General features: G+C 49.2%; 2 protein-coding genes across 2 annotated transcripts in view; one reads left to right on the top strand and one right to left on the bottom strand.

The window, feature by feature from the left end:
• Positions 1-3,473, top strand: part of TECPR2 (tectonin beta-propeller repeat containing 2) — a 60,778-nt gene extending 57,305 nt beyond the window's left edge. The window contains exon 23 of the transcript XR_013922147.1: positions 2,777-3,473. The gene's annotated coding sequence lies outside the window, so the exon portion shown is untranslated. The remainder of the gene's footprint in view (positions 1-2,776) is intronic.
• Positions 3,474-5,270: 1,797 nt separating this feature from the next.
• On the bottom strand, positions 5,271-7,326 carry ANKRD9 (ankyrin repeat domain 9). The gene is made up of 2 exons (XM_080346030.1): positions 7,243-7,326; positions 5,271-6,756 (listed from the first exon to the last, which is right to left on the bottom strand). The coding sequence occupies exon 2, from the start codon at positions 6,685-6,687 to the stop codon at positions 5,809-5,811; it is 879 nt and encodes a 292-aa protein (XP_080202156.1). The 5' UTR covers positions 6,688-6,756; positions 7,243-7,326; the 3' UTR covers positions 5,271-5,808.
• Between the last annotated feature and the right edge of the window lie 17,856 nt (positions 7,327-25,182).

The following is a 25,182-nucleotide window of genomic DNA, read 5'->3' as shown; positions in this document are numbered from 1 at the left end:
GCCTCTCTCTTCCCTTGGCCTCCTTCCATTGCTTTCCACAGAGGAGCCTAAGGGAAGGGCTTGGCTGGCCCTGGCTCCTCGGTCGCCTCCCTGTTGAGATCCATGGAGCCTCCTGTTTGCCATAGGTGGGGAGGGCAGGGAAGGGGAGACCGTGAGCCTCATATCCCAGGCATACAGGCATCTTGCCATGGCTCAAAATGTGGGATGCATTAGGCCTGAATTTGGGAATTGAACTTTTGGGGCCTAATATGATTTCCTGAAGGAGAAGAGTTGATTTGCCCTGTGTTTCCCATTAGACTCACAATACAGGGAACTTAACCTTACAAGGCCTGGTGTGACTGGAGCTCACCCAGGGCCCTGTCTTACTGGCTCAGCCTCTTGCTGAAAGCTTGCTTGCAGAGCTGAAGTCTGAGCATGGGACAGATCAAAGCCCCTTTCTGCCTTGCCTGCTTCTCTGAAGTGGGTCTCTGCTTCTCTCCTTGCTGACTCTGATCCATTCTGGTCAATTCTCGTGTTTGCATTAGCAAGTGATTAATTTTTCCTACAGAAGAAGGAGGCAGGGCTGGCGACCGGGGATGTTTTGTGATTTAGGGATAGGTGAGAGATTGAGCTGATCTGGATGGGACCTTTGCTTGACTCGGCCACAAGTTCCTCAGAGAGCCTTGGATGCTCCAGTGTTCAAAAAACTATAAAATAAAGCTAGACTTAAAGCACATGCTGCAAATCAGTCAGCTGTGATAGGCCCAACATGGGAATTGCTGACCTGTGTCATACACAATTTAGACCAGATGACTAGACTACTCTGACTTTAGCAAAAATTCCTAAATGTGAAGTGTTTCTCATCTTTCGAGGCTTCTAAAGATTTGCTTTGTTGATTCACGTAGTCTTTCCATTTATCAACTAACACACTGGGCGAAGAGATACCGTTCCTTTCAGAGGTCATCAGAGCAAGTAGGGAGAACCTTTTTATCCCAGCTGCACTTGGATCCATTTCTTTTAGCAGCAGTGAGGGCGCTCTGATGTTTTTGCAAACTGTATTTCTGTTTTCTGCTATGACTGATGAGTTGTTTTGCAAGAGAGTTCTGCACCTTCCGTTCTTGTGCTACACATGTGAGGAGGAGTAAATCAGTGCAAGCAGCAGCCTTGCGACACCATAGATGTGATTCTTGTGTGTGATAACAGAGGACAGTTTGATGTGGTCTGAGCAAGTAATAGGCAGAGTTTCTTTTTCACATATTGTAGGTGAAGGAGAGACCACTGAAGCCAGGCTGGGGATTAATGGTGAACTCACCTCAGACAGCTGCTGACAGCAACCAGTGATCACCTGTCATTAACACAGGTGTTATAAAAGTTGGTTTGCACAGATTTAGAGTACTGTTTAAATATTAAGTGCATGGCATGGGTGCTTTGTTTGTCCAGTTGGGAGCATTGATCTGAAGATGAGGTGATGCAATGCACAATGATGTGCTGATTCAATAGATTTGTTATATTGCAAGTCAGAAACCCAAATGATTTGAACACCAGACATAGGGCAAATAAAGATTAGGAAACAAACCTGGCACCCTGGCCCATTTCTAGTCTCTGTCTTTCCATGCCTCTGTGCTGGATCTTTGTCCTTGATATTTTCAACTTGATTTTCAATCCAGTCTATAATTGCAGCCATACCTCTCCCAGCAGGTCTTGCTCTTGGCAGTTTCCTGCTTCTTTTTCGCCTTTACTTAATGCTTCCCTGTTTGGTTCAGTTTGCAAGACTTGTCGGCACAGAGGAGCCTGTTCATTAACAGCCCTTTTCCTCTCCCTCTAAAGCTGTATGAAACCTTTACCTGTTTGCAGCAGATGTTCTTTGTGTGATGCCGAGTGTTAAACTGATGTTAGGCTTGATATTCCATATCTATACATCTTTGCGAAGGGAGTGATTTTTCAAGTGTAATTAATACCTGCGTCTTCTGCTAAATTTAAGATGCTCACCTCTGGTGATGCTGTGACCAGGGTGAGAACAAGGATGCATTTTTTATGCCAGGACACTAAGTCAGAGAGCAGGACTGAGACAAATGTTACAGTAAAGGATTTTTTAGACTATTTAAACCACTTAATTTTGTGTTCACGTCAGTTTAAATTCTTGAACTACTTAATATTGTGGGTAAAGTAAGCCTTAAAGATCCCAAATGCATCTTTTAAATGAGTTACTCAAATTTACAATAGACTTCAGCTTGTTCAGCAGACTCTAGACAGGCTGAACTTTGCGAGGAGTCATTTGCAGAGAGTCAAAAATAAAAGTAACCCAGTACTTCATCTCTCCCCTTGCTTTCCAAATGAAAGTGTTTCAGGCCTTTTTTACCTGCAAATAAACGCACTTTGTACTAAAAGGTGGGTAGTATATGAATACTTTGTTTTGAAAGTGCTTGAGATATACATGGGAAATATTCATCACTGTTTCATGATAGGAAGTAGTTTTTTAGAAAAGCTGGCTGTAACTAAGCTTTTCAGGAATGCTGCCTTATATGCTTTTGAAAGTATTTCCTACAGATGAGTAATTTGCCTGTGTGTCTAGATTAACCTATGTGCAGGTAAGACAGAAGCTTTTAAGTATATATCCTTACCCCTGTGCCCTCATGGGGTCAGGACTTGGTGAATCTTCTTTCCCACACCTTTGTGGCCGGCTCCCTGACTAGCACTGGCAGTCCTCTTCTGCAGAGACATAATGACTGTCCATGTTTGCTTTATTAAGCTTGGCAATGGTGTTTCAACTGGCACTAACTGGCATTTTTGCTGGCAGCCTTCGCCAAGAGACGGAGAATGCTGTGGAGCTTGTGCTCCACTGTGCTCTGAAGGTGGCAGAGGACAGAGAGACATGCTGGCACGTCAGTCTGAGGAAAGCTGATGCCACGATTGCTTGGTCTATAAACAAAGGACTTCTGTTTCCAAAGCCAAGAAGCCCCAGTGTTTTTCCAAGCTGTGACACTGTTTGAAAAACAAGCCTGGACCCAGTTGGGTGAGTGATCTGTGTAGTTTGCCCACAGTTCCTCTCAGCCTCTCCAGATGAAGCATCCCAGACACATCAACAAGCCACACGTAGCGAGGTTTGTCAGTGATCCCAGCATGTGTTCAGCAATAGGCTTGATTTCTGTCCCAGGGTAACAAGAGAGGCACAGCAGTTACCTGAATTTGGACCCGTCACAACACATTGAGGGGACCCTTTCTGTTTGCTACAGTGAATTACCAGAGAAGAAGGGAAGAATCACAGGGGCAGCTCTGGCCTTGAATTCTTTTTTTGTTAACAGGCTCATTGTAAAGTATAGGATGTCCTGCCCAGCCTGTCATGTTGTTCCAATGTGTAATTAGCCTCACAGCTTGGGAGCTGGAGCATCTTCCAGCACTCAGTTCAACTGACCAGCTCTCCACTGCTGAATATCATTATGTCTCTGTCAGCAAGGCTGAGCAAACTTTCCTTCCACCACCAGCTCTGCCTCTTCCTTCACCTCAAGACACTTTTCCATGTGCAAGTTGGACCTGACTGCTTTACTTCTTGTCTGTTTTGGAAGATGGTTCCACACCATTATTACAGAATCAATGGGAAAAATGTACTCTAAGAATGTAGCAACACAGATTTTTAATTTTTTTTCTAATTAAGCATCTAAGTGAGGGATTAGTTCTTTGGATTTCTGTAATTTATTATCAACAAGGTAGCTGAAGAGAACAGTTAGTTGTTCCATGCTTTCTAGCAAGGGATCTAAATTTCCCATGGTAATTATTTTAAGCACGTATCAGCTTGGTTGCTTGAGAAAAAGGAACATTTCATCTTCTAGGAAACATTCTTGGTGCCATCAGTCTAAGAATAGCAATCTTCTTTCTGTTGCATCTTGAATTTCAGAAGTATGGCTTATCTTCTATTGTGCATGCAGTATGGAGATTATTTTAGATGAAATACCACTCTGTTCTGCTGAAGCATGAACAGCTTATAGTGCCGCATTCTGTGGGGTTTTTTTCCTAACCAAAATTAATTCACGAATAAAGAAATGTGTGCCTTGAATGTGGCCTTCTCTCTCTGAACGCATCGGTTCCTTGGTGACCCCAAAGAGAACAACAGTGCTGAAACAGATCAAGTAGCAAATAGCTCCCTGGCTATGCAGTTGAGCACTGAAACCAAACCCTACAGGTTCACTGACAGTGTGTAACAACAGAGGCAAAGCTACAGCGCTGTGGCTGTTTCTGCGGTGGTGATGCTGGCTGAGCTGGTGCAGCTCTCGCCCTGCAGAGCAGACAGGGGCAGTGCCAGTTTTACAGGGAAATTGGCAGCGTGACTGCTCAGAATGCTGTAAAGGTTGCAGAGCAAATTGCTGAAGCTGTACCCTTTGCTCAGGACTTTGAAGTGTCTAAACACAAGTGTTGAAAGCAGGACACTGCCCCCAAAGGGCTTTTTGAGCTGGGGCGGACATGAAGATGTTTTGTGTACCTTGGAACATCTCCGAAGGGATATCTGGGGGAAGTCTGGCTGTTCAGCCTGGAGGAGACTGAGGGGAGACCTTATTGTGGTCTACAGCTTCATCACAAGGGGAGGAGGAAGGGTAGGCACTCATCTCTTCTCTGACCAACGACAGAACCCGAGGGAATGGCAGGAAGATGTGCCAGGGGAGGTTTAATTTAGACTTGAGGAAGAGGGTGCAGGAGCACTGGAACAGGCTCCCCAGGGAGGTGTCACAGCCCCAAGCCTGACAGTGTTCAAGGAGACACTGGACAATGCCCTCAGACACATGGTGTGAATTGTGGGGTTGTCATACGCAGGGACAGGAGTTGGACTCAATGATCCTTGTGAGTCCCTTCCAATTCAGGACATTCTATGATTCTATGATGTAAGCTACTCCTCTGGTACCAAGATTGGACACCAAGCCTGGCACAGCTCTCTCAACTGAACCTGAGCCATCATATTCTGCTGGGAATTGGCAGTGGAGCAGCCAGGATCAACCAACAACAGCTGCTCTAGGGTCCTGGGCCATTGCCACACCTCCATCAATCCCCCTGGGCAGAGCAGAGGGCAGGCACAAGGAGGCTGGTCCTGCTCTGTGTCACCCTCCTCCCATCAGAGGGGCGGCCGGGTCCATCCCTGCCTGGGCAGGATCATCTCTGGACAGGGGGATGGATGTGCATCCTTCTGCTCCTGCCTGACACCTTGGCTCTCCCAGAAGAACAGAGAGAACTTTGCAAAGAAACCAACTGTTATTTATGTACATTTTAAAAATGTATTTTATTCAGCTGTGCATCCCTGCCGGCCTTATTTAGGGAAGTTTTAATTGTATCTGGCTTCTCTTTGGTCTTGTGTACAAGATGAGGAAGTTTTCATCTGTGCCTTTAAAAAAAACCCGCATCCCTGCCAAGATGTATTAGGAGAGCTGTAAAAAAGGAGTCATCCTGTTCCAGCACCGTGAGGCTTATGTAACAGGGAAATCCTAACGAAGAGAGACTCTCCCTCCCCATCCACACTGTTTCAAGGCACATGCCACCTCAGAGTTTTCAGTCACTTGATTTGTATTTTGATCACATCTGCCACTGTTTTATTTAGATGTATTTACAAATATATTCTCCTACGTACCCTCATTCGTACATGGTTTTATAAAATGCAGTGCAGACCTCACCTCACTGCAAGGATCTTTAAATAAAATATATTGTAAAGTGCCAGATACAATTATTTTAAAAAATACAGTCCTAATTAAAACAGATACTTGGCTGCTGCATTAGCAGCTTCATATACAGATACATTTTTAGCACAAGTCTATTTCTGTCAGGTGAGCAGGAGGCTCTCGTGCCACCCCTCTAGCTCTCCAGTTTCAAGTCCAAAGGCTTTAGAAAATGAGGCAGAGGCAAATTGTCCAAAGCCTCTGGGAAATGCTCAGGTGAAATGGTCCTGATCAAGACACGCATGGCTCCGACAAACAGCGATGGGGGAGCTAAGCCCAGCAGGCACTGGAGCCTGTTCTCCCCCAGGAGGTCCTGCCACCGCTGCCGGTTGTCCAACAGTTGCTGTTTCATTGTGAACTGGAGGTCCTGAGGCACGAAGAAGAAGAGGCAGTCGAGGCAGAGGAGCTTGGCACGCATGTTGGCTGCCGGCGTGTGGGCGATCTGCTGCAGCAAGGTGTCTAAGGGGGTGTTCCCCGCACTGTCCTGCAAGCAGGGCGATGCGCCGTGCCCGAGCAGCAGGAGCAAGCACTCGGGTCGCACCAGCTCGCAGGCCACGTGCAATGCCGTCTTGCCGCCCTCCACGCGGCTACAGCCCCGGCGGTCCAGGTGGCCAGCTCTGTCACTGGGCGGGAAGGCTTGGATGGCCTTGAGGATTCGGAAGAGGATGCGGACCCGGTTGTAGCGGACGGCCATGGCCAGGTGTGGGGCTGAGGACTGGCAGCAGCTGAAGCTTTGGCTGGGCACAGCCAAGGCGCTCTGGGGGAACTTAGTGAGCAGGTGCCGGGCGTAGGGCTGGTGGTCGTGCACCAGCGCGTAGAGCAGGGCCTCCGAGGGCGAGTACACGCTCACCTTGCCCCCGTCCTCCCAGTGGAAGACCTCCATGGTCCGCATGTCCTCCAGGAACCAGACGGGCAGCAGGTCCCTCACCGCCTGGTAGAAGGCGAAGGAGGATTTCTTGCAGTGCTTCTGGGACTGGGCGCCGCGGCCGCCGACCCACCGGACGCTCCAGGGCATGGCGGGCGGGCGGGCTCCTCCGGGGGCTGCCTCCCACCCCGGCGCGCAAAGGCCGCATCGGGTCCGGACCTGCGGGAGTGGGAAGGGCGGTCAGTGCCGTGCGGCCGCGGCTCCCCCGGGCTGCACCCGCCGCCGGTGCGGGGAGAGTGAGCGAGCCGCGACGGCCCCGCTGCAACAGACAACAGCCCCGGTGCAGGGGACACCCATATCCCGGTGCGCTGCAGCTCCCTCCCCGCGGTGCACAGGAACCGCCTCCACTCGGTGCACGGGAACCCCTTCTCCCCAGTGCACGGGAACTCGGTGCACGGGACCCGCCTCCCCTCGGTGCACAGGACGCTCATATCGCCGGTACAAGAGAACCTGGTACAGAGGAACGGCCTCCACTCAGTGCACAGGACGTCCGTGTCCCGGTGCGGGGGAACCCGGTGCATGGCAACCCCTCCCCTCCGCCGCACGGCAACCCGCCCCTCCCGGTGCACGGGACGTGCCCCGCTCCCGGCCCGCTCCCGGCCCGCTCCCGGCCCGCTCCCGGCCCGCCGGCCGCCCGGCGCTCACCTCTCCGCCGTCCCCGCGGTGCCGCTGCCCGGAGCCGCCGCAGCCGCAGTGGAGGCGGGAGCGGGAGCGCGCGCCGCCGCCGGGCTCTTTTATCCCCACCCCCCGGCCCGGGCGGTGAAGGTCGGTCAGGACCGGGGAACTGTCCAGCCGCTGCCGATTGGCCGCCGCCCCGTCTCCCCCGGGCGCCCATTGGCTGCGCCGAGAGGACGGGGCCCTGCACCATCGTGTGCGTCACGGGAGGCAAAGTTCCAAGAAACTTGGCTGCCGGCTCCGCGTCCCGGCGGGGCGGGCGGGGCCTGGCGGGGCCCGGGGCAGGGAGCCCCTGGGTACCGGCTGTGGGGTCCTGGGGGTCTGGGGTCCCGGGAGTGTGGGGTCCCGGGCGCATGGGATGCAGGGGATGTTGGCGACACAGGGGGATGGGTCCTGGCGATATGGGGTCTAGGGCACAGCGGGTCAGGGGCACATGGAGTCCTGGGGGTATGGGGTGCAGAGAGCGCAGGGTCCCAGGGACATAGGGTCCTGAGTCAGTGGGGTCCTGGGGATGGTGACTGGGTCTTTGGGACACTCGGGTTCCTGAGCGCAGGAGGCTGCAGAGCCTCAGTGCCCCAGGCGCACGGGTCCCGGGCGGGCAGGGTCGCACCCCCTGCCTGGCCCGGGCAGGGCCCCCTCCCCGCGGGGCTCTGGCAGCGGCTGTGGGCTCCTGCATGTGTGCGCACACGTGCTTGCTGCACAACTCCTGGCTCTTGCTTCTCTCCCGGACAGTGACATTTGCAGCTCTTCCAGCTGACAGTTGCCTGTCAGATTTTGGCTATGCGAGAGCAAGGAGATAGTCGTGGCGGGGGATGAGCTGGTAGGCCTGCACCAGGGACTTTCCCCTGGGGCGCCTGCAGTCCCTTGGCCCTAAAACCTATGTGCACAGGTAACAGCCATGTGCTAGTAACACACGGTGAATGCAAGTGCTGTCGTTACTGTGATCTCACTCATAAGGCCTCCTTAGGGACAGCAAATCATGGGATCAGCTTCGTCCTTACCCCCTCCAAGTGAGTTCAGAGCTTTTCTCTCTTTTGTACCATGTTTGGCCTCCCCTGCTTGCAGCCATCACCCTCTCGATCAGGAGGGTGTGATCAGACTGCAGGCGAGCGATGCCGGTCACTGTCATGTTCATGGCCGATGGCTCTGGTTTCTCTGTCCTCAGGGATCTCCAGCCTGCCCAGCCAGCATCAGGAGTGCAGCTACTGATGATTGCTCCTGGAATAAGTGACACTTTCCATGTGTCCCAGCATAACCTGTGTGCTTGCACATGAGGGGGGACTGTCATGTGTCTGCTGAAACATCCCGCTTCCTTGCAGCCCTCTAGGAAGTTGCTGGGAGCAGTAGGGAAGGGGCTCACAGCACCCTGGTAGTGCTCCCTTGACCCTGATGAGAACAAAGCTAGCGAGGAACAACTGCTGGCTTTGTTGCGCCTCTTCTGAGCTGCCATTCAGCTAGGGAAATAATGCTTAAACTGTGCTCTGTTTGCTCTGTGACTTCTTCCCTGCCATGCGATGCTCACACCAGAACCCAGGGGTCCATGTGAGGAGATGCAGGTGGGGGGGGTGAGCCGGGCAGGACACTGCACAGCACTGTCACACTCAGAAACTCTCGGTGACCATGTCCCAGGGAAGAGAAATCAGGCTAACATGCGCTGAACTGCTTTGTGGGAGAGAATTACATCCAGTGTTTGTCAGAGCGATTCATCATCTGAGGATCCCCGCGGATCCACCGCAGCTCTTGGCGTCTCAGATGTCAGCCACAGCACAGAAAATCCTCTTTCATCGCTCGTGTCCGATTCCAGATGAAAACTCATTAAAGGCAGCCACTTCCGCCTCTCCCTGCTATTGCTGGAGCACTCGTCTTTCAGTTGCATCCTATTACTGCAGGCACGGGATAATTTGTACCAAAGTGCAGGATCAAAAGAAATGGTTTTAAAATAGATAATTCTGTAACCCTTCCTTTGTGTTTGGTGCGGCCCCACCTGCCTGTGCCTCGCCGCCCGCCACTGCTGGCAGCGGTACCCACCGCACCTCTGCCTGCTGCCTCTCCAGGAGACAGCCCTGCCCGACCATGAATCCCAAATCCTTTCCTTGTCGTCACCGGGACACCGTCATGGAGTTGGATGTCCAGCGTGGTGATAAACCAGGTTGCCCAGCCCTTTCTACTCATCTTCCACACATGCCTGGGCGAGGGTAAGCCAAGTGGTGTTTGGGCCTGAAGGCAGGAGATTAGCATAGTTGCAAAGCCAAATTGACCTTTGTGTAGAAAATTAATATCTTTGGTGTGGAAGCAGGACTGTTTTTCTCAGGCCAAGCTCTCCTATGGAGGTGGGGGGACCAGCTACAACCAGCGTATGCTTTCAGCCCCAGCACTGGCTTAAAACCAGCGTGCTGAGTCCTTGTGGCCTCACAACCAATAGACGAGTAACCCTGAAGCGGGCCCCTGTTTGCAAAAGGTATTTGTCACATGCAGAGCAGGAGCCTGCCTGTAGTAAGGCAGCATGTTTGCGGGCTACACTGCAGAAAAAGTATCGCTTTTGCCCCCAGAATTGCTTATAGCATGTCCAGCAATAGTGACAAAACACAGTATCTCAAAAAAGTTTTATTTTTGTGATGGTATATATTTTATGCACAGACCCACAGACATGACTTGTTTGTTTGCAGTCCAGCCTGGTTTTAATCACTTTGAGTTAAGTAAGTGATCTTATTACTGATCTGACTATGAGAAGGCTTATCACAGGTTCCTTGGCACATGGTGAAGATTACTCCATCAGTGCGATCATATCTAAGTAATGTGATGTGTCCTCTCAGAGCTATTTTTTTCTTCCCCTCCTCCGGGATGTTGATCCTTTGGTTTCTCCACCCAGCGACCAACGAAAACCCACTTAACACTACTGAAACCCAGCCATATAACGAGATGAAGGGAAAAGCTCTGCTGTTTCTTATAGCAGATGTCAATTGTTTCCTGATCTTTACATTAAATTGAGGACAGGATCCTATTGACTTAATAGCTGTGATTGTGGGTGTAATTAAAAGCAATATGAAAATAGGCAGTATCAGTGAGCAAACTGAATACAGTTAATGTTTAGCGCTGGTTTTGACTGTGAGATAAAAGATGAGCAAATAGTGCATCGCTCATTTATGAAAAGAGCTGAAAGAAATGGGGTTCACTCCAGTCCTTGTGAGGATTTTGTGCACGGGTTTGACTCTGAATATTTACCAGTCTCCTTTCTCAAAAGCAGGCTTAGGACCAAAGGTCAGCAGAGTTCGGACAACAGCCCAGACCCATGATGGGCTGGAGCAGCAGAGCTGCTGCTTTGCTTCAAGCCTCTGACTCTGGGGTCTTCATAAACAGGTCAGATAGAAACGCCTAATGTCCCGTTTAGCTAAAATTGAACATATTTAGAGAGAAAGTAGTGAGTGAGGAGAGTCAGGGGTTTGCAGCAGGGGCACTGGGATAGAATATACACACTGTGTGACCCTCTCCCACTGAAGGTATGTCATTGACCTCCAGTTTAGTCTCACTGTGCCCCCAGCATCCTGTCTGCAGGGTGGGTGCAGTAACACCATTTCAACCATCCTGGTTTAGCTGGTGAGCTCTTTAGGTCAGGGATAATACACAAGAGTATCAATTTGGTCCTTAGGGTTCTGGCTTTGCATGGGGACCCCTCTGCCCTGCTGTGTTAGACAGAGGACACAGGCTTGTCATAGGGTGCTGACCTGTGGAGAGACAAGAAGGCAGAGCTGCTGGTAGTCTCTAGATGGGACATGTTCTTCTTTCGTAAGAACAGGCTAGGTGAAGGGGAGGAGGGCAGTTCCAGGCACCTCTGTTCAGCTGTGATGAATAATAGCTGTTGCTGACACCTCGTGGAAGCCTTAGATAAACATTTTCGCCAGAAACCTTTCTGTTTCATTTTCTCTGCTGCTGCTGGTTCCCTGCCTGAGGAGCTCACCCTTTGTTTCTGTCGTCTCCAGAGCACTCAGCCTGGACGGAGGCAGCAGGGCCCTTGGCTGCTGCAGGAGCAGGGATGGGAGGGCAGCCGAGGAAAGCTGCCTGGGGACTGTCCTGTCCCTCCCCGAGAAGGAGAAGGGCACACGTCCTCCCTGCATGGTGAGGACAACTCACTATGGATGCGTGTTGTACATCAGATCTGGAGAGAAAAGTATCTCCCTCCTATACCCACCTCTGAGTCTATCACGTCCATCGTGGACATGCCTTTTGTGTGCCTGTTTTTTATGGGGGTATACTAGCAAGTGGCTGTTACAAATCACCATGTCCTTTCATTTCAGAACCTCAAATCCCTTTGGAAAAGAGACACACAAGTTTTCCTGGGAAGTGGGAAAATACTTCCACTTGAGAAACAAGGCCGCTGATGATGCTGCAGTGAATCAGTGGTGATCTGGGCTGGGGCATTGCTCCCGACTCCCTTGCTGAAACCATTGGACAACACCGCTCTGTCCAGGGAAGGAGTTGTGGCCTTGAAGCTGTTCTCACCGCTCGCACCCACACTGTCTGGCTCAGCACCCACCTCTTCTTCATCCTAAGTCTTCTTCTATGTTATAGGCACTCCCTGCTTGCCTGACTTTGTGTGAGTCATCACTTCACACTCTGCCTGACCTACCCATAACCCTGGCTGGTTTGCTTTCTCTGGTGCGTTATAGGGTCAGCTCCATCCTGACCCACAGCATGAAAGAAAATCTGCTTTGGAAACAGCAAAGTGAACAAGCCTTCTCTTGTTTCTCTTGTTTCCTGGCTGCTGCTGAGCGAATATGACACCTTTCCAAAAATCTGCATCCCAAATGTCTCTTGGGAGACCAGATGAAGCTCTGAAACACTTTGTTTTAGTAAGGACATCTCTCTGCTGGCTCTTGAGGAAGTACGTAGCATGAAGGTTGACCACTGTCAAACATAAGTCCCAGCTGATGGGAGGCTGAATAAATGACTCAGCTGGAGTCATGAATTTGTTGAGGTTGTCAGTGTCCACTGGTGGGATAACCCAGTCTTTAAAACTTAGTTTTTATTCTGGTTCCTTGACAAGGTGTTCTGGCAGAAGTGAGGTAGACAGAAAGGTGATAAGGTCCTTCAGCTGTTGCTATCTCACAAGCCCTCAAGGATAGTCACAGGCTATCAGCAGCGTCCTCTTTATTTTGGCTCAGTTTGCAGGCCACCTTTCATCAAACCTTGATTTTGGCACCTATAATAAATGAGCCACATTCATCCTTTTGGAAACCTAGGGAAACTCCCAGAGCTGCAGCAGAAATTAGATTTGATCCAGTATGTTACAGGGGGAAGCTGAAAAGTGTACTTGTCCCTTAAAAGACGAAAAGGGAAAAGGTACCTTTTGGGGATCCTTTCTGTTGCATAAGCAAGTGGATGAGAGGGGTCAGAGAGCTCCTGGCGGCTGCGGATGATTTTGGCCTTCAGCTTGGTGTTGGTTGTTAAAAATATTATCCCAGATGTATTAATACGACCAGACTGGATTGCATCTGAGCTGAACATTGTGAGCCTAAGGCAGGACATAATTATAGAAGCAAAACAGCCTGACATAAGAGTCATCTGTCCTCTTCTGCACAAGAAGTGAAGGGGAAAGAGAGGGAACTTACTCTGTTGCAATTTTTAAATGCTTTTAGGCACTAGCCTGAGCCTCGGAGAGGGCCTGCACCGGGGTCCTGGGGCACAGGAGACCCCCAGTGTGCTGTGCCACAGGACTGTGCAGTCAGCACATTTTTAACCCTGGGTTAGATTTGCCTAGACAAGGTCGGCAATCAGAAACGACTATTTGTTTGATGTGTTTGCCTAACAGGATTACCCTTATCACAATGATATAGCAACCTGGCCTTGGCAGAGCACACCCCAAGGGCTCGGGGGGGTCAAACCTTTGCCTCCCTTGCCCCAAATGTGCACAGCACATCTTGTCTCTGTTGTCATGCAATATCCAGTTGGGATTTCAGTTGGCATTTGGTGCTCCAATTCTGGAAAGAGCAGTTGTACCATGTACATTTCTCTCTCTGCACCTGAAAAAAAAACCAAACAGTAATATTCAAAGCGTAGAAAAATGATGTGGTGTTGTACAGTTAGAGAATGAGATGCCTTCCCCTTTGGGAATTGATTTGAACAGGTGCCTGATTCATTTCAGCGTGAATTTGTTGCTCCATAAGAATGGAGCTATAGGTAATGAACCAATGAGGTGTCTGCTTTTTGCACTGTGTGTCATGAACATGCCTAAAATCGTTACCAGAGCATCTGTTTGTCTTTGAAAGAGTATGTGTGATTATTAAAGTCTGCTGACTTAACAGACTTGAGGAAGGCATCGAATGAAAGCTCCATTTTCCTGCAGCTGAGGAGGATAAAGGCTTTGCTAAGGCAGAGCCTGACTCTGCTGATGATCGGCACCCAGGCTTGTCCACCCCAGTTTCTGGCCAGGGTGGGGGGCACATCCTTGCTCCCAAGTGGTGTCATTTTAACCCCAGCCCTTCTCAAACCAGCTAACATGTGCCTGACCTTACCAGCTCCCCGGGCTATTTGTGGCAGCAGAACCTGCCACTCGCTATTTGCTGGTTCCAAAACAAGCAGGATCTTCTATTTATAATGTGCTATAATTGGCTTGAATGAAACTTGTGGTTCTCTGAGCTCCGGGGCCCCAGGACTGCAGCAGCACCCTAATTCCAGGGGCCACTGCCTGCGATGCTGAAATGGCTCTGCATAAAGCCACGGAATGCGTAGGTACATAGCATGAGCCGTAAGTTCACAAGCTCCTGGTTTCTGAGCAGGCTGTACTTGTCAGGGCTGTGTAGATACCTGTCTCTAGACGAGATTTGGGGGATGGAGCCCCTTTGGAGCAAGGCAGAGAGAAATCTTCCTGCTGCAGCAGCATCACCGTGGAGATGCTCTGGTTGCTGCAGGGACTGTTACCCTAACCATCATTTTTTTTTCCCCCAAGGCATTTATAGATGGGATGTGAGCAGGGCTCTGCGACTCAGAAATTACCGATTTGATCATTGGGCCTGAGCTATTTGAGTTCACCTGTGATGAGAGTGTATTTAATTTTGGTGGCGCCTGCAGCTGTTCAGACCCCACTGTTCAGAGTAAATCTGTTCTGAGCTTGTAACTCATTGCAGGGTGAACTCCTCCTATCTAAGAAAAAGCAAAGCAGCCACCTCACTTGTCTTTAGAAGCAAGTATATTTAGTGTAATCCTACTCAAGGGCTGTATTTGATCTAGTTTTGTGGTATAAAATCCTCTGCCATTTGAATCGTAAAACGTGACAGATATAAAGCCAAGCAAAAAGATTAAAAAAATTAAAAACAAGACCAAAACCAAACTGGCTAATGCTTTGCGTGGTTTTGAGGACTTATTTTTATTCCCGTTTGTTCATTCTCTCTGCTCTTGGCTGCCGCTGGGTCTGTTGAAATACCAAAGAGGGATGAGGAAAGAAGGCAGCTCCGTCACCAGCTGCCAGTGATGGGAAGTGGCTGCATTACAGCGGTGAACTCCAAAGGCGACTGCTGCCTCAACAGCCACATGTTCATGTCACATACACCCCGATAGGAAACCTGTGGGGTTTTTTTCCTGAAAAAGGTTGGGTTGTCAGTCAAAAGCCTTTTTGCCGCAAAGTGGTGTTTAGAAAGAATCTGTCTTTCCCTTTTGTTTTGTAAAAAAATAGTCAGAAGTCTTCTAGCGCTGCCTGAAGCTGCTCTGCTGCCAAGAAATCCTCCTGGGTCTGGTGATGAAGCCTCTGTAATATTTCCAGTTTCTCTGTAATTATTTTCTAATAAAATTTTCCAATTCAAATACAATCAGGAGGTTAGACCGTAGCAAGTTCACAGTAGGGTTTTTGAGTTTCCTTTTCTTTTTTCTAACTCAGTAGCTATCCTCTATGTAGAAGCAATGGGATCATTTTGTGCGTGTAAAGGCACCTAAAATCATCACGGCAATAGATTTTACCTGCAGGATTCGGCACCAGCATTGTTTTATGCAATTCTCCATTTGGAAGTGTTGCTTTTGCCACTGAAATCATTCTAACTGCCAGATCAGATGTGTCTGTTAGTGTGTCTTAATGGCACAATAAGTGGCTGAGGGTGCAGCTCCCCTTACCAGGAATTCCCTCTGCTCCTGCACATGCAATTGAGGGAAATGTGTGATGTTTCCAAGGTGTTGCCAGTATTTTGTGATGCCTCCAGCCCAGAAAACAGAAATTAAAAAGGGCTGAGAAGATGACGTAAGGCAACAGGAAGACAAGACGTGTGACAAAAACAAGCCAGGTATAAATAGCGAGTCTGGTATAAATAGTGAAGCTGATGAACACCCCAGCCCAGGTGCTAAGCACGTCAGAAAGGTCGGCTGGCTCCCTGCCACCACCTGAGCCGCACAGGGTGAGCGCGGGGTCCCGAGGGGCTGCTCCCCCTCAGCTCTGCTCCCCCTCGGCTCTGCTCCCTGGATCCCCACTGTAGCCCTGCTTGGATGCTGGGGCTGGCTCACCATGCTCACCATTGCCTTCCCTCTCGGCAGCGGGCCTGCTCGGGTCTGAAGAGCATGTTCGGACCCTGCAGGGTTGTTTTCTTTTATTGCAGAAAGGTGTGAAGTGCACTTGAACAAAGTCTTGGGGTCCCTCAGACGGCTTCCCGAAGCCCGTTGCTGTTGGGGCTGTGTCACGGTGTGGCACAGAGGCTGGGCAGGGGTGGTGTCTGCGCCTGCCACGCAGCCCGTCTGCGTACCCCGCACACCCCAACATGGCTCATCACAGACAGGGGTTGTTTGATGGGCTCTTGGGGGTGCTGCTGTTTGGCAGCTCACCTGGGGCTGCGTACAGCAGCATCTCCTGAAGTGCCTGACAAAGTGGGTGAGAATTTCACTTCAATAAAATGGGAATTTTTACTGAATCCAGTAGGAAGGGCAGGTAACACAAGCAGCAGGAAAGGTCTATGCATGGTGAGTTACAGCTCCAGGGGCTGGAAACGTGTACGAATAATGAAACTTTCCAGAGCTTTATAGCTCATGCCAAGAAGTGCTGCAGGAGACAGACAAAGTACTCATTTTACCCTCACCACATCTCTGTTGTGCTGCTACTAGTCTTTCACCCCACTCTTCTGCCCCCAAACCAAGGATGGCACAATAAGAAGTGCCTGTGCCCCAGTTTGCAGCCAGGTGTTGCAGCTTAAACTACTGAGGAAAGTGGGTCTGGGCTATTCTATCAATGGAGTGTGATGGAGGGATGTAGGTCTTGAAGTAATGCCTGTGCTCAGGAGAGGTAATGCTGTTTGGTCAGTGGTATTTTGTGTGGTGTGGTTTTTCTGTTGTTTTCGTTGTTGTTGTTTTTTAAATGGTGTCAGTATTTGAGAGCCATTATCCTTGCAATTGAGTTGAGACTATGGGAAACACAAGATTTCATATCTGTTTACTCTGGAAATCTTGCTGCTGTCCCTGAGGCATGAGCACTCCTGGGCACAGGCTGCTCTTCCAATTCATGTGTTCTGTGGAGCAGAAAAAGAAACATTTTGGCCAGGGTTCAAGTACCTTTCTCTGTTGTCCTGGTAATAAGTGCCTGATAAGAGTTCAAGGTCTTTGCTTGCTTGTATAGAGTAAAAGGAGCTTAAGTTTCTGCTGGCATCTGTGGGCTCCCTGATGGTGCTGGTCTGTTGTTCCCAGCGTCCAGGCTGTTCCTGGTGAATATGATAAGGTTGTGCTTTGTGGGCTGTACTTTGTCCTACATCAGAGGTGACTTCCAGGTTTCCAGTCTCTGGCATGCAGCAGCGGTTGTGCCACGGCACATGTTTGGGATAAGCAGAATGGTCACTCCGAGGGGCTGGGGCTTTGTGGAAGCAGCATGGGATGGCGGCACAAGCTTGCTGCAGTGGTTCCTGCCAGCAAGCCAACCATGGCTGCTGTTTTAGCACCATCAGTAAGTTTCAGAGTTGACAGCCTGTGGAGATTTAAAGGCAAGACAAGCCTCTTGGTGCTGCTGCTTCCAGCATCTGGAGCAGACTGATTCTCTGGTGCTTGGTTTGTGCTCTCAAAGACTAGGTGTCTGAGGGCTGGGTTATTTTTTGGAGGAGTGTAAGGATGGTGGTGGGGGAAGCAGTGAGGTGAGTTCAGAGCAGCAGGATACAACATTCAAGCTTGCTCTCAGGGCTCTGGTGGCCTGAACCAGATGCCAGGAGCTGAGCTCCTCAGGTCACCTGCAGTGGTGAGGATGGAGCTGTATCCATGCTGCTCGGCCGCCTTCCAGCCCCGGCTCTCATGGGGCTTCCCCTGCCCCAGTGACTTCCCAAAGCTGGAACCTCAACTGCCTTTGTTTCTGCAAGGTCTGTTAGTAATTTTCCGTGTACAAACCAACATTTTGGAGACACTGGAGAGGCTGAGCCACCAAGAGGACAAAGCTTGGTTACTTTTAAAGTAGCTCATTCATCAGTGAGTTTCATTGTGCAGCAGCTCAGCTGCTGCTGAACTGAAACTACCCTCTGCTTGTTGTACAGGAAAATGTGCTTCTTGTGCAGGACGGTCTTTAAATCTTTGTTTTGACTTTCATTTTTAAAGTGTTACAGTGGAGATGGCTATTTCTGAGATTTTTTTTAATTAAAAAAATATATATTTTCCCCTTTTCTTTTGCAGTGACACCTGGGTTTGTCTCATTGCTTTTCTGCTGGTAAGCCCATGCTGGCTTGAGACCTTTCCTTCTTCCCTTACATCCAGAGGTCTCCTTGGGTTTCTCAGAGGATCCTTGCATTGGTAGGACAACAGGGATCTGAAGAATGGTTGTTGCTGCAGACTAAAGGCAAACATTTCAAATCAGTCCTTGGAAAAGGAGGAACCTGTCCGCCTGTATTTCACTGCTCTCTAGCTTTGACTTTTTCGTAACCCTCATTTCCACTTGTGTGACCTGCCCGTAGGTGCGGGCTCAGACATTCCTCCAGCCTACCCGAGCAGGGCATCAAGTGCCTGGCATGCGGTTCCACGCTGACATGTTTCTTGAAAATCCGATGTGACGGGGGGCATGCAGGGCTTGGGGGTGAGTTATTGCCAGGTCTCCTGGAGCCCTGCCCAGCAGCACTGGAAACAGCCCCGGGGAACAGCACTCTTGCAAATGATCAGCCAGCCCCTTCCTTGAAGAGCTCCTCGGAAGAAAATGTTTGCAGGGCTTAAAGGGGAAAACAACTCCACCGGAAAAAAAAATCCCACAAAGAGGGCCAAGTATTATAGAAACAGTGAGAAGTGGAGTCGTGTGACCTCTGGCTCGAGAATTAGCTTAACTCCCATTAGGGCTGCTGGGGTTTCTTCAAAGCTCAGCATGAGCCAAGCAGTCTCTGAACTGGGATCCCTCCTTGAGCACTGCTGTGAAGACTCCATCTCTGTTACATGGGCCTGTCAGGTTCCCTCTGGTTCACTGTATTTCATTAGAAGCTAGAAAACCAAGATTTTCTGTTGGACTTCTCCCTCTGCAGTGATGGCCTTGCTCTGTGAGGCAGGTTCAGGTGTTCCATTTGGGTATCTCCGGTGACATCGGTCAGGCACAAAAATCATGTGATCTGAGAAAATAAAAATAGTAATTGTAGCTACCCAAATGTCAGATTCTGTCTTTTTTAAAAAAAAAAAAAAATAAAAAAATAAAAAAATTAGGGTTCATTTTCCTAAACTATTTAAAACTAGGAAAAGCAGAAGCTTGCTGTAATTGAATTGGGACCACGGTATAAATCCCCAGGGCTCATGGTGGATTTTCCACCACGGCTGGCTGGTTCCACTTGCCTTGCTGCAGCAGCAAGTGTATCAGCAGCCGAAGGTTACCCCCTGCAGTACATCTACAGCTACTGCAGGTATAACACGGCCTGGATTTCATTTCTCAGTGTAGATTGTATTATTATTTTTTTTTTTAAAGACATAAAAAAGCAGCGTGCTCCTCAAAAATCCAGAGTCAATCCTACCAACTTCAGCAAGCACAGGTGGGGTTGTTAACATCATGAAGGAATTGGCAATTATTGGCACTTTTCTTCTTCCTGGCACCTGACTGGGAGAGTTTTCCAGGGAGATGTGTTAGGCCAAGGACTGTGGTATAATGACTAAATCCACAGGTCAGCCTAAGCTGCAGATTTGCCCCTCACCTATGACCTGACCTGACAAAAAAAAGGGGCTGAAAGTTTAGGTGGTTTTCAAGGGAAAATTGGGCAAGTTCATGGGGAAATGTGCTGAGGATGCTAAAGCTACACCGCAGCACAAGTATGAAGCTAGTGGAGGTGACGAGGGTTTTTTGGGGAGGATTTCTGTAGATTCTCTGACCTTGTGGTGCCCCCTCCTCCAGCGCTGCAGCTCTCATGTTCTCGTGGGCATCTGGGCCAGCATTTCCCCAAGTGGTTTGGTCTTAATGTTGCTGCAGGTTCTTGCCAAATTTAGGCAACTGTCACCGAATATATTACACAGAGGTCACAGCTGAAACATCCTTTCCAGCTTTACCTGGTTAGATCCTTTTCCAAAGAAAATGGAGCTCCTGAACGATGTGCTGGCCTTGTGCATCACCTACACTGAGGTCTGCCCATGCTTGAGGGCCATCTACTTCAGTATCTTGACCTGCTCCATTTTAGGGATGCGATGGAGCTTGGCCAGCAATTGGCAGGGGCTCATGAATCAGTTGGGACACTTTGTCCCCCACTAACATGGACATACAGACCCCCTGGGCTCTTAGCTGGCTGCTGGCACAGCCCTCAGCGTGGCACAGGCTGTGCTTTCTCATGTGAAATTCAATAAATTCAGCATTTTCAGGATGTTGGTGTAATCAGGGTTTTCAATCTTCTCCTTCATTGCCTCCTAATATACCCTCCTAACAATTAACTCTGTGTGTTGGGAGAATGCCAAATGCAGGGTAAAGGACTTTGTTTTTTCTTTCCCATAATTAAATGTCGTGTTTGCTGCTGTCTCTCCCACTCGATGAAGGGTCCATGTATGGTCTAAAATGCTGTTTGGTGAATTAGCACAGAGTCTGTCAGAATTTGACCAACATTCTCTCTCCCACTGCATCTGTGCAGCTCACAAAAAGCGGCTGTTGGCCAGTGTGGGGGACCTGGAAATGGGCTGTTCCCCCAGCTTTTTTTGGGGGGATGGGCTCAGGTGGGGGGAGCACTGCAAGGCTGTGTGCCCACTTCCCCTCAGCCCTGCCCAAAGCAGCCACTCCTGGAGATGGAGCCCATGACCCAGATATAAAGCTCTGCAGATGAAGGCCAAAAAAAAAACCCCAAAAGAGTAAGGTGTCACTGACGAGTGGATGTGTGAGTTCTGAGCTGGGAGGTGCAGTGAGTATAGTAACTTCTCCCAGCTCAGGATGAGCTGGAAGCAAGAGGATGGCTGGAGTCCTCAGCACAAGACAAGCACCATGGTTATCCCAGCTGGCAGCCCTGTCCTGGGGAACAGCTTATCCCTGCTTGGAGCATTTCCACAAAAAGCATTCCTGGGAGCTAGTGCCCCTGTTGCCACATCTGCCAGGGCTGCTCTGTGCCACCAAGCTCTCCAGATAAAGGTTGCTGGTACATACCCAGCTGGTGCCACATTTCAAACTTCTGCTCAACTTTCCAGCACAGCCCCAACTCCTCCTGGGAGTCTGTCCTTGTCCTGTCACGTCCTATGGTGCCCAGCCCTGCTCTTCACCCTCCAAAATGTTCCTGGAGCCTTCTTTCCCCACCATGCTAAATCATTTGCTTGATTCTTTAATTTTCATAATTTCAGTTTTATTACCAAGTTGAGAAGTAGTCATTCTGATATGGGAGGATGGGTCATTATCCTCAGTAGGCTGGGAGAAGGTTTGGTGGTGAGGAGAACGGAACCAGCAGATAGACCTGGGATGTGGCTGCGAGTCCCAAGTCCTACCTGCTTGGAAGTACTTGTGCTCCTTGAGGAGGGACCTTGCTGGGAGAGATCTCCAACCACTGCTATTTCCCCAGCTCCTCTGCATCCCTCTCTATGTCCTTTGCATAAACAGCTGTGAAAAGGGAGCCTTTGTTCCCAGCAGCGTTGGAGGAATGGCTCGTGGTGGTACAGACAACCCTGCCTGCAAACAACTGGGAGGCTGCAGTACAACCGGGAGGGTGCACGATGAATTATTCACCAGCTGTTTTCGCTCCTTCCAAGAAGTTTGCTGTAAAACCAGGAGCAGCAGTGGTGCATGGGGGGTGCGTAACCAACTGCACACAGAGAATTTGAGCTTTTGGCTCTCTGGGTACTTGGTCCATTCTGGTCACAGGGACCTTCTGATTTGTGCAAATTTGTGTCCAGACCTCTGTGCTGTTTGACTGTGGGTGGCCTATAAATGTGTTTTCTTCACTTTCTCGATGTCAGAAGACCTGAAAACCAGATTTACAGAAGTGCCAGGTGCCTGCAGCTTTGACAGACGTTAGTAGGGGTGATGCTTTAAACATACAGAGTTTAATGGTGCCACGTACCCTGACAACTCAGGTCTTGGGGCGTTCTGCTTGGGTCCCTGCTGTTAATGGCCATTTGCAACCTCTCCTTGGTGTGTCCCAGTCCCTGAGGTGGGGAGAGCGACAGCCCTCCACTCCTTGGGCTGTAGTTAGAGAAGATGCTCTCAGGCCTATGGAGCTGGAAATAAAGCTCTAAAGGGCTTTTCTCAAAGGCACTCTGGAGAAAAGCCTGTGTGAAAAAAATACAGGTCTCTGTGCCTGAGTCCAGTGCTAAGACAAAATGATGCTGAGCTCAGGATGGGCAAGTACTGCTTAGCCTAGGGTCTCTGTATGTGTGTCTTTTTATTTCTTCCTTTGACTGAAAAGTGTTGGCTAAGATGTGAATAAAAAGCATTGCTTTTTTTTTCTTCCCAACCTGGCTATTTAAACTACCATGAAAAATATGGCCATTCTTTTCTTTTATGACCTCTTGTAAGCTCTCAGTTTTAGCCTCCACTCCCCAGAGCCCATGAAATCAATAGGTAGACACACAATAAAAATGAGCAAAATCCCAAAAACATAGCCAGTTCATATTCTGAATGTTAAGACATTTAATAAGTTAAATGTGTATTAAAAACAACAAAAAAATCCCTCTCTTTACATAAATATATGATTGTTTATATATCTGTAACTAATTTGAAGCTATTTAAAGCAGCCTTATAGTGCACTGACATTCTAGAAAAAGAGCTTTACAATGGGGAGCTAGATACCTCACTGAAGGATGAGAACAGAGGAGATGTCAGACACCTGTATTTTGGCACGTTCAGAAAAGTTTTACCTAGAAAACTCACAGGTTTCTAGAAAAAATTTTAAAAAAGAAGAGGTAGATTGTTGATTTATTTCATGTATTTGGCTTTAAATAATAAGAATATTTTCCTCCTGGGTGTTTAATGCCCTGCCACACCCAGGAACCGAGCACTCGAACCAGGGATCAGCTGGCTACACCACATTTCATCTTCGAGCAGTGGGTATCCCAGCCTGCTCGCTGCCAACACCTACACCTCTACAGAGCAACTGCAGAGACCTGAGAGAGGTTATTCAAGAGAGACAATCTTGTACTGCGTTTGTCTGTTTGCATAACGGGTATCTCAGAGCTGGAAAGCAAAGTCTTTTGTGTCTGCGGTTTCAAGGGAAACTTGTTGGGGGGGGGGCAATAGAGAAGCGGACATAAAAGCAAGTGGACAAGGACATTGTGTTTCTGTTTCTTCTAGTGAACAGTGACGCACAGTGTGTTGAAAACCTGGCCTGTGTAGACAAGTCCTACCAGGTCCTCTGCCCCCCCTGGATGCAGGTGGTGAGTACTTCCATCTTCCCAGTTCACATGCTGACAAGGTCTAGGCACGAAGCTGAGATTGGTCCAGCAATTTCCCAGCCAGGCTTACCTATTTCAAGGTAAGAAGAGCAAGGTTAAGTTCTGAATCCTCCTTCATCATTGCGCCCAGGACAGGAGCATCCTTCACTGGTGCCCTCCTGCTCTCAAACGTACCCTTGTCATTAAACCAGAGGGTGGCATCCAGGCTTTCCCCCAGCCTGTCTGGAAGGAGAGGAAAAGGGAGCCTGTCTCCCAAGGGAAGGTGGAAACAGCTGAGCTGGTGAGAGGAAAATCCAACCCTGCTGGGCTGTGTCCCAGCTCTTGTACCCATTCTCTTTGCAAGTGCCTTGGAGGGAGTTTAAAATGTTGCTGCCTCTTCTGTGGAGACTGAGCTGGCCCCAAAACGGGGCTGAGCTCATACTGCTGACGATGATGGTGGGTGCATGACAATGTTATTTGACGTACATGATTATGTTCCCAGGAGTGGGTTATAGCAAAGCGTTGCCAGATGATGAGACCTTACAGTCTCAGGGACAGGGATGCTTTTAGATTTGTCTATTAATAACTCCCTATGTTTTCATTTCTGGGAACATAAATATGTATCCCCAAATGCTCCTGATTGTCACAGGCCTCACCAGGCTGGGAGTCGGTAATCAGTGACTGATTTCAGTTGTGCCAAATGTAAAGCTTAGTGATTGATTGGCGTGACCAGAGCCGACCTCACCTCACTTCTAGGCCAAAATCCTGTGTGCATGTGCTCATTACAGTGACAGGCTGGGAACAAAGCTGGGGAGAAAAGCTTCAGGAGCTGGGCCAGTCCTGGAGCAGGCTGGCATAACTTCAATTGATTTGAATCTGAATTACACCCATTTAGGCCAGGCCTGGAATTTGCCCCTGGCATGGGTTGGCTCTCTGCAGCTTCACTGAACTGGGTTATTTGTGACCCCGAATGCTGTTTGTGGGAAAAGAGCTAAGCAAAAGCAGATCATGGTACCAGCCTGAGCTGTGATTTTTGCCTATGAAAATCTGGAGTAATACAGGCAATGCTTTTTTTTTGAGATCTAACTTAGGTTTTAGCTGTTGTTAAAAATGAAAGTGGTCAATGTGTGCAGACAAATGTGTGTGCATAGGATGCAAATATAAACTCCCACCCATGCACATACACTCTGTAAATACTGTCCAATTTTAGTAAAAGTGGTTTGTTTCTGGATTTAAACTTCCCACAGTTTTAGGACTTCTGGAGTTGAGATTGTGTTACGCTCTGCACAGGCCTGCCGAGATGCTCAGTGCAAATGTTGGATTTGATTTGGTTGCTGCCAGTGTCTTGTGTGATTTGGGATCTGAGCTTTGTCTTGTAGTCCTGTCTCTGACCCCAAAAGTCTCTTTGGGCTTTGGACTATGTGAGGCACTGTGTTTGGGTACGTGGTTATGTTGGCAGGGGCCTCCAGACTGGAGATGGGCATTCCCACTTCCCCTAAGGGTCACTTTGTAGTGTCTATTAGCTGTTGGGTGACTAAATTAAAGTGTTCAGCCTAGTGGCAGCATAGGACAGACATCAGCAACCCTGCTGACGGAACAGATGTGCACATGTGTGTGTAGGGTCAAATACAGCATAATGTCTGGCAAGAAGATATTTGCAGGTGACAAATTAAATCTGCTTAGACAAGACCTGACCTGGTCCTTCTGCAGCAGATGGGACCATGTCCCCATGCCCAGAGTGCTGCCTCTCCCTCCTCTGGAAACATTAAAATCACCCAGGGTGAGCTGCTGCCTCCCCGCTAGCTCAGCATGGATATACCAGCTTCAAATATAACCCTCTGCATTTATCTGTTACAAATGCAGCTCTTCCTGGGATCAAACTGAGCAACCAGCACCAAATAAGACTTCTCAGAGCTTTGACTCGTTCCCCCCTGCTTGGGGCAGGACAGTCACCCCCAGGAGTGGCACAGGACACAGCTGTGCCCTGCAGAGGCTACGCTTTGCTCCAGAAGAAAATGGCACTTCTTGGAACTTGCGGTCCACTTTTAAAAGCCTTAGTAATTTTAGGTCCCACATTTGGGCTAAAGTAAAACAAATCACAGTTTAGGGAATCTGTATTCTGATCACTCATATGAGAATTATTTTAGGACAAAGAGCAGCAGCATTTGCAGTCTGGTGCAA

This window comes from Nesoenas mayeri (assembly GCF_963082525.1).
Source record: "Nesoenas mayeri genome assembly, chromosome: 5".
NCBI lineage: Eukaryota > Metazoa > Chordata > Aves > Columbiformes > Columbidae > Nesoenas > Nesoenas mayeri.
The sequence above is the reverse complement of the archived record's forward strand: the minus strand, read 5'-3'. Positions and strand labels throughout refer to the sequence as shown.